The 8,876-nt window shown below is 33.5% G+C and overlaps 1 protein-coding gene across 1 annotated transcript; it reads right to left on the reverse strand.

Moving 5' to 3' along the window:
• Positions 1–1,159: 1,159 nt before the first annotated feature.
• On the reverse strand, positions 1,160–4,900 carry LOC108212394 (homeobox-leucine zipper protein PROTODERMAL FACTOR 2). The gene is made up of 10 exons (XM_017384120.1): positions 4,263–4,900; positions 3,890–4,007; positions 3,634–3,804; positions 2,949–3,533; positions 2,760–2,855; positions 2,440–2,643; positions 2,165–2,348; positions 1,809–2,080; positions 1,616–1,711; positions 1,160–1,519 (listed from the first exon to the last, which is right to left on the reverse strand). Exons 1-10 carry the CDS (start codon positions 4,898–4,900, stop codon positions 1,160–1,162), a joined length of 2,724 nt encoding a protein of 907 aa, XP_017239609.1.
• Between the last annotated feature and the right edge of the window lie 3,976 nt (positions 4,901–8,876).

Genomic DNA, 8,876 nt, shown 5'->3' on the forward strand with positions numbered 1-8,876 from the left:
ATTATTATTGATAGATTATTTTATGGAAACCGTTTTTCATCGGAGACAGTGGAGATCATATAACCTCTTTATTAAAATATTGTAAAGCGTATTCTTTCACTGAATATATTATTTAGATATCATTATTTCATTAAAAATCATAAAAATGATGTATATTATATCGCATGAGTAGAACATGCTTTGTAAGTGACAAAACATGTTTTGCAGAACGAAATGTTTTGTAATATTTTACTTGCAAAACTTAGATATTAATTTATCAAGATTTTTAATGAAATAGTGTTGTTCGTAAGACATGGTTTATAAAATAATCCATTTTATAATATTTTCCATGTTATATATGCATGATCTCCACGGTCTTTGATAAAATATTATCTCCATGAAACTTACCTCAATAACATACTATATATTATAAGAAATGATTAGAATACTAAGTACACACATTAAATAGTGAGATCCATTGAATCAATTAATGAGATTGAGATTACATATGACATAAACGAGTGTATTAGAAAATCAATTTAATTGTTAGTAAGTAAGAGTTTGTACGTGTGTGATGTATGTACATATATGTTTATAAATATAGATAGATATTTTTGTCTTAAACAGATATGTTTGAAAATAATTTTTAAGTGATCCCAACTATAAATAATTTTTACAATTTTTCCTTTAAGTTGTCTAAAATCGCATAATTTTAAATTTTTTTCAAATCTAACCCCACTAAAAAATTCCGACCCCACTAAACATTTTCTTCATCGCAGTTAACATGACAAACATAAAAAGAAAAGATTATACCAAAACCAAGAAATACAATGTTCAAACTCACTTCTTTATAATTATAAAAAAAACTCACTTCTTCTTTATCCAATTTCAAATTTTAAAAATGTGCAAAACAAAGCTCAATTGTAATGAAATAAATAATCCTCAACTCAATCCTGATTAATATGTTTTTAAGCCCGCGTAGGTAATTTATGGAACTCATACCTTCCCGAATGCTGAATATCAGTAGAAAATAAAAGTAATTTATCAAAAATATCTTGACAAAATATTCAAAAGTACTTATAAGTTTCTCTGAAATACATATAATATTTTATCATACATGAGAACAATTTCTTACCAACTTCCCTAAACTATTATCAGACTATCATCTAGAGTTGCAAGTTTAAATTGATGTATTAGCATCAACTACACCGAATGCATGCTTAATATTTTGGCAGCTGCATCTGAGATATCCCAAGGATTTTGAGACATCTTCACAGTTGCCAGCGTCCACAGGATTAATTTCCTTGGTTAGTACTTGGAACGACACGGTCAAGAGAGTGCCGCTGGAGCCTTCTGTGAACAATGAGGATCCATGCGGAAGTATTGTGAAACCTGAAGGAAGAATAGGTAGGGAACTGCCACTGCTGCCACCTAGAATCACATCTATATTGCCAATTTCAGTGGAGGCAAACACAATGTGGGATGCAACCGAATCACTCCAGCTTTCCTGAAGTAGAATGTGCACCGGGCTCGTAGTCATCTGCAATATTTTAAGTTTGAGTCATAGTCGCAATTATATGTTCTAGTGGTAAGATGGAACAAATAAGGAGACATGTAGGTAGTTTTATGTACTTACTGGAACTTTATGGACTGAAACACAATTTTTAGTGTCCTCGCCACTGGAAATGCAGCATACTGGTTCATAGTCATTCGCGTTGGCAAAAATATTGGTCTGTTGATGAAAATAGATACTAGCGTTGTAATGCATACTTTAAATATTCGTGAAATTTATAAATAGTAAATATTTGGTGCGTAGAGTGAATGCATACCTCCTTCCTAAATTTGTGATCACGCAAGGAATCAAACACCATTTTTGGAGCAAATGGTACAACAAATGAGGTAGAAACACTTAGCACAGTCGCATTGGGTAGGCCAGGATGATCCGTTACCCTTGTACTCATTACCCTGACACCGCCACCAAAATTTCCGTGGACTTGAGTCCATCTCCCCGTGTTTAGACCCGCAATCCCAAAAATGAAGTTGTTCACCATTTTGTCAGCAAGTTTTAGTAGGCTTCTTCTCCCTTGTGGTCTTGACATCACTGTGAAAAGACCAGAATTTCAGCTAGTTACTTCATTATTAATGATTATATGCACTTACATAATCAAAAACTTTATTTACTTACATAGATTGTTGAATTCTCGAGTTGCTGAAATATCGGCTGAAATTTCAGTGGCCAGACGTTGCCACTGCCTCTCTAGAGTTGCCACCCATCGCTTGGCTCCAAGTCCAAAACCAGAAAGCAGTATAGGATGGTACATGGTGCTAACACCGCTGTAATCCACAAACACGTGCTCGATCCATGTAATCTAGAAGATCATAGCATATATGTATCTTGTTTAGTAAGCTGATAACATTGTAACTTTGATGCATAATTCGAATAGCTTTGCATTTATTCACCTTTGAGGTTCCATCAGACATTTCTTGAATTAGGCACCCAGATGGCCCTTTCTGGCAATTCATGGTTTCCTGAGTCTGGAGAATTTGATCCAATGAAACGTCGACGACGACCCAGACCCCCTCCTCATGTTTTGTACAATATCTTGCAAAATAGGTTTTGCGGTTGGGGACAAGTGGTGTAGCAAGATGGTATTCAGCAGCCATCTGAAATATAAATGCATCGATAATTCATTGTTAGTTTACTAGATAGCTGCGTGTAGCGAATTAAGAATACTTACTATAAAATCAGATTACAAATTAATATATTGTGTTTTAGTTACCACATGTAGAGCTCCATCATAGTCTACTCCCTCACTTAGTACTTCCAATGTCGAAGCTCTGAGGACAATCGGAGAAAACATGAATGACCATTTACCCTAGTGGAGATGAAACAAGTGAAGTTAGATTAAAAAAACTAATTGAGACCATATATGGAATATAGTATGATAACAAGAAAATATTATGCTTACCACGTTCATTAAAATATCCAGCAACTGCCTAGGGCTCAGTAAAACTCTACCTACATGGCGTGAAGCTTCACGTCTGTAGGCTAACCTAGTCGGTTCAAACAGATTTGGAATCTGCGCCAGGTATTCCACCTCAACTAGCTCTCTAGTTGCCCCATCAGCACTGCTTGGAGTCCACAAGGGTTCTCCAGTGAATGACATTACCTTTATCTCCTCCGCCGCTGAAACTACAAGGCTCTTTATCAAGGACTGTCGGAACCTGGCTGGAGTTGGTTCGTTCGTGGTTGAGTCAAGGACGCCTCGTGAAGTTGTAATACTAGTGTCTGCAACCCCTGGACCTGGATGAGATGGGCAAGGACCTGTATTGCTAGCAACCTCAGATAATATAGGGTGGTTCTGTGGATTTTGAGAAATAACTGGACGTTTTTCTAGATTCTGAAATATTGTGGGGACATCTTTATTTGTTACGGGTTCTTTTGGAAGGTTTTGTGGAATTTGAGGTATCATGTGTAGATTCGGTACAGGAGTAGTGCTAGGTGTACAGAATTGCGCCAATACGCTTGCAAGAGTTGATTTAAGCGTCTTGACCTGTACATATAAATCAAAAAGAGAGAAATATCGTCTCAGCTAATGAGAAATAAATGAAACTTACAATTGAGGAAGTAAATTTGAATGAATTTAATCATACCTCCTCTCTTAAACGGACATTTTCCATCAAAATATAATCGCGTCCCAGTGGTTGGTGAGAACCTCCGGCATCACCTCCCCGCGAGGTGCTGGTTTCACCCGAAGGTTCAGTTCTTTGTTGTTTTTGTGCCCGGAGTGCATCACACCTTTGCTTGCATAGTTTTCTCTTGGCCTAGAAAAATTAGAGAGGTGAGTTGAGGAAAAACCAAATAATTATCAACTCATTAAGTAATAAGAAGAGAAGAACAGTTTGAGACCTTTAACTGATTGCGCTGGTTCTCCAACCAAAACCGGACTTGATCAGGTTCCAGTTGTAGGTTTCTAGCAAGCTCACATATTTTGTTCTCTCTGGGGCGGGGATGGTCCTTCAAGAAGCTACATTGAAAACAAAGAAAACAACATCTAGTCAGGAGAACTGAAAATGGTAACAGAATAAAAGTGAGGATAAATGGCAAATTAAACGAACCAAGTTCCGTATTGATCAGAAATACCTAAAATGTACTAGGGAACTAAAAATCCATCTCTCTCAATATGGTATACATATCCAACACACAAATATATGGTCATCTAACTCTACTAATAAACTTATTCACGAAATTTGAAATTCGGGTAAAGAGCAAGGAGTCTTACGTTTCCAATGCATGGATTTGGTGTCTCGTGTGGGGATAATTGCTCTCCCTTTCTGTTCCAGCCGGCTGGGAAGCAGTACGGGCAGCAGCACCCCGAGAAGCAGCGAGAGTACTACCACCAGTTCCAGCAGCCAAAGTAGCATCAGTAATTGTACCAGTAGGCCAGGCAGTTGTACTAGTCCCAACAAGATCCAGTGCAGCAGAACAAGTACCAGCACCAGTTCCTACAGCATTGGCAGCAGCTGTAGCAGTTCCAGGAGTCCAAACAGCGTGGAATGTAGCCAAAGTACCACCAACAACTGCACCAGCAGCCCGAGCAATTGCACCAGTCCCAACAGCATTGGCAGCACTAGTTATTGCACCAGTCCCAACAACATCTATAACAGCAGCACCAGCACCAGCAGTGCGAGCAATTGCACCGGTCCCACCAGTAAGTGCACCAGCAGTGCGAGCAATTGCACCAGTCCCCACAACATCCATAAGAGCAGGATGAATACCAGCCGCACCAGCAGCCTGAGCCCAAGCAATTGCACCAGTCCCAACAGCATTCATAGCAGCCCCAGCATTATTTCCACCTCTGTTCTCAATGTTACCAGCTCCATTGAGGCCAGCCTGATCCCAATTGTTTTGGTGTTCCATTTCGATCTGTGCATGCCACAACATTACTATTAGTTTTTAATGACAAAAATCATAATAAGGGGATACTAAAAAATGCATCAAATATATTATTATTAACGAAACACTGTTTACTACCTGACAAAGAAAACAACAGTTGACTGTATCTACATTTAAGTCAGATACTAATATAAGTAAATACTTATTTTAACGGTCATTATAATTAATTTTCAACTTATATTATTTTTTTACTTAATTTTCTATTTATCATATTTTCCAATAAAAAAATTAATTGTAATAATTGATATATTGCAGAAAATCAATTTTTTTGAACCTAATTATTTAAATCTCAATATAATTTTTTGTTATTAATTTCTTCATAGATTAAATAATTTACAATGATATAAAAAATGGGAATATTATAACACATAATTGTGTTAAAATTTTGTCACATGTGGTGGTTTTTAATTGGAATAGACATGTATTTACATTAATAACGTCAAATAAAACCCAACACATTAATTGTCAGCTTAAAAATTTTATGTACATAATTTTATGCCCCTAGCACTCCTTCAACCATAAAATATCAATCACAAGATTATTTACAAGGAATTGTTCACGCATACTACATTCATTAATTCCTTTCTCGAGTGAACAAATCAAACAAATCGCATAACAGATTGAAAATTTTTCATTTTTTTGGCCGGCAAATAAATCCATTTCGATTCTCTTTCAGATGAAAAAAAAAATCATCAACCTATACCAAATCAAAATTACTCGATCGGCCCTCATTCCAATTGTTGATTATTAATTAAATTAAACCAAAACATACAGCATTTAAATTAATCTATAAGTCATTCAGGTGACACATTTGACTTTAACGAAATCAATGAAGCATTTGTACCCCTAAAAAGAGAAAATGGTAAACAAGAGATGAATGAGATTCACACCTATGCAAGAGCAAGATATAAAGCTAAGTAAAAAAATCAGAATTTCTTTTGCAAAGATTTGCTAAAATGCCAAAGTAGGGTAGGGAGAGGGAGAGAGATGGGGTTGGCTGTGGTGGGGCTCTAGTATATATAGGAGCTTTGGAAATTTCCGGAGACTACAAAATATTAATTACGGATTCTGCTCTTAATTTAAATTTGAATGGTGCATTAAATTATTTTTTATTAGATAAATGATGTCTTTTTATAAATACTAGCCTTTAACCCGTGCGAAGCACGGGCGGGTATATAATTCGTAATTTATTATTTATAATTTATATTTTAACATCATTTTATTAGTATTTTAGTATTAATAGATTGAATTTTAATTAAATTATATTATTCAACTGACTATATTAGAGTTGAAAAAAGTTATGTAATGGTTCGTTTTTATATTGAAATAGAACACGTTAAAGTTCAAAAAGTTATATGAAGTTTCTTGTTAAAAAAGATATTCAAAATTGTATATTTATAACATCATTATAATTTTTTTAATGAAATATTATATGATAATGTATTGTTATAAGTGTTTTAAGTATTTGAAACTGTTTAATAATGTAAGACTAATAGACTCCACATTTGTAGACTTATAGTACCAAAAGTAGGGTACCAAACCAAAAAATATAACTAAAACCTTGGACTACAAATTATAACTATGTTGGCTTATTATAGTATATATATATATATATATATATATATATATATATATATATATATATATATATATATATATATAGGGGAGTGCTCAAATACAAACCAATCTTAAAATACAAACTACAAACCATATATAAAAATAACAAAACTCATACACAGTAATCCATTTTTCTTCCTTTACTCAGATCTACTTTCTCTCTCTCCTCGTTTCTCTTACCTCCGTCTTTCTCTCAACCTGCCGCGATGTAAATCAATATAGTTTGCTACAACTGAATTTTGTTCCCATTGAGATAGATACAAACATATAGATATAATTTAGTGCTGAAGTTGTGGTGCTTTTGGTATTTGATGATGCTACGGTTTGGTAGTGGTGATGTTGGTGATGGGGTGTCAACGGTGGTAGTACAATGGTAGTGGCAGAGGTTGAGGCGAATTTACCCACCATCACGTCTCCACAAGTCCGCTGTTTACGCCTCCTGCTATATACTTTTGTGATTTTCGCTTTGCAAATTAGTGATTTGTGCTATATAAATTAGTGATTATCACTTTAGAAATTGGTGAAACAGCGGGTACAGCACAGAAGCTAGTGACAGTGACACCGGGATGTGGCTGTGTTTTCAGGCGATGGAGGTGAGGCTGGAGGTGACGGAGGTGAGGCGGGAGGGCACGGTGGAGGTGAGAGTAGATTTGGTGGTGATAGAAAATAATGGAGGTTGACATGGAGGTGGTGGTTATGGAAGGGGCGGGCGGCATGGAGGTGGAGGTGGCATGGAGGTGGACATGGAGATGGAGATGGGGTTGTTAGAGTTTAGTAACACTAAAAACGGCTGATCACTAAATATTATTGTCATAATCACCAGTTTGTACGTTTGTAGCGTAAGGAGTTTGTACTGGAATAGAACCCTATATATATATATATATATATATATATATATAGTAGAGATAAGAGTTTTAAAAAATATTAACTTGTCCATAGACATAGTTTATGTAATATATTTTTGTTTAACATATCAATAGATAAAATTATATATATATATATATATATATATATATATATATATATATATATATATATATATATATATATATATATATATATATAGGGTTGCACTCCACACAGAACACTTTAAAAAAAGAACAACACAGAACACTATCATAACACTTCATTTTTCACAAATAATTATTTGTTAAGGTTATAACTACATAGCTAAACACTACTTAAACTTAATATATGAATTATTACATCCAAACTCATCCAAATTATTGATATGAAATATTATAGAATCCAGAACAGAATCCTGAAAAGAATCCAGAATTGAATCCAGAATAGAATCATATAAATATATTTTTTAAATGATTATTTTACATTGAATCATGTTATTTTTAATAAATATTTATTATTAAACATGGTGGATACTATTATCATTCATAATAAAACGTTATTCAGCTTAAAATTTGAATTTAATTCAAGTTTTAGATGAGATTCTATATTTGATTCTAAAGTGTTCTGTATTGTTCTTTTTTTAACAGTGTTCTGTTTTGAGCAATGGCCTATTTGAGCAATGGCCTATATGGGTTGCACTCCACACAGAACACTTTAAAAAAAGAACAACACAGAACACTATCAAAACACTATCTTAACACTTTTTCTTTCATAAAAAATGATTTGTTATGATTATAATTACATAGTTAAGCACTAACTAAACTTAATATATGAAATCTAACATCCAAATCTATCCAAATTATTAATATGAAATATTATAGAATCCTGAACAGAATCCAAAACAGAATCTAGAATAGAATCATGTATATATTCTTTACATGATTAATATCACATAGAATCATGTTATTTTTTAATCCATAATTGTTGTTAAACATGCTAGATACTATTATCATTCATAATAAATGGTTAATTAGCTTAAAGTTAGAATTTAATTCAAGTTTTAGATGAGATTCTATGTTCGATTCCAAAGTGTTCTTCTTTTAAGGGTGTTCTGTTTTGAGCAATGCCCTATATATATATATATATATATATATATATATATATATATATATATATATATATATATATATATATATATATATATATATATATATATATATATAGGTTGCACTCCACACGGAACACTTTAAAAAAAGAACAACACAGAACACTATCATAACACTTTTTCTTTCATAAAAAATGATATGTTATATTATGTTAGAGTTCATATATTATGTTTAATTGGTGCTTAATTATGAAATTATAATCTTAACAAATCATTTTTTTATGAAAAAAAGTGTAATGATAGTGTTCCTTGTTGTTCTCAAAATAGAACACCCTTAAAAGAAGAACAAAGAAGAACACTTTGGAATCGAAC

This window comes from Daucus carota, chromosome 3 (genome assembly GCF_001625215.2).
Source record: "Daucus carota subsp. sativus chromosome 3, DH1 v3.0, whole genome shotgun sequence".
NCBI lineage: Eukaryota > Viridiplantae > Streptophyta > Magnoliopsida > Apiales > Apiaceae > Daucus > Daucus carota.

Bases quoted from the DNA above. Each gene is read 5' to 3' on its own strand.
- LOC108212394 (XM_017384120.1), bottom strand. From the start codon at position 4,900: ATGGAACACCAAAACAATTGGGATCAGGCTGGCCTCAATGGAGCTGGT. The intron at 4,008-4,262 runs GTAAGACTCCTT...TTTTCAATGTAG, and splicing joins CAAATCCATGCATTGGAAAC to CTTCTTGAAGGACCATCCCC. The intron at 1,712-1,808 runs GTATGCATTCAC...TTTCATCAACAG, and splicing joins ATCACAAATTTAGGAAGGAG to ACCAATATTTTTGCCAACGC.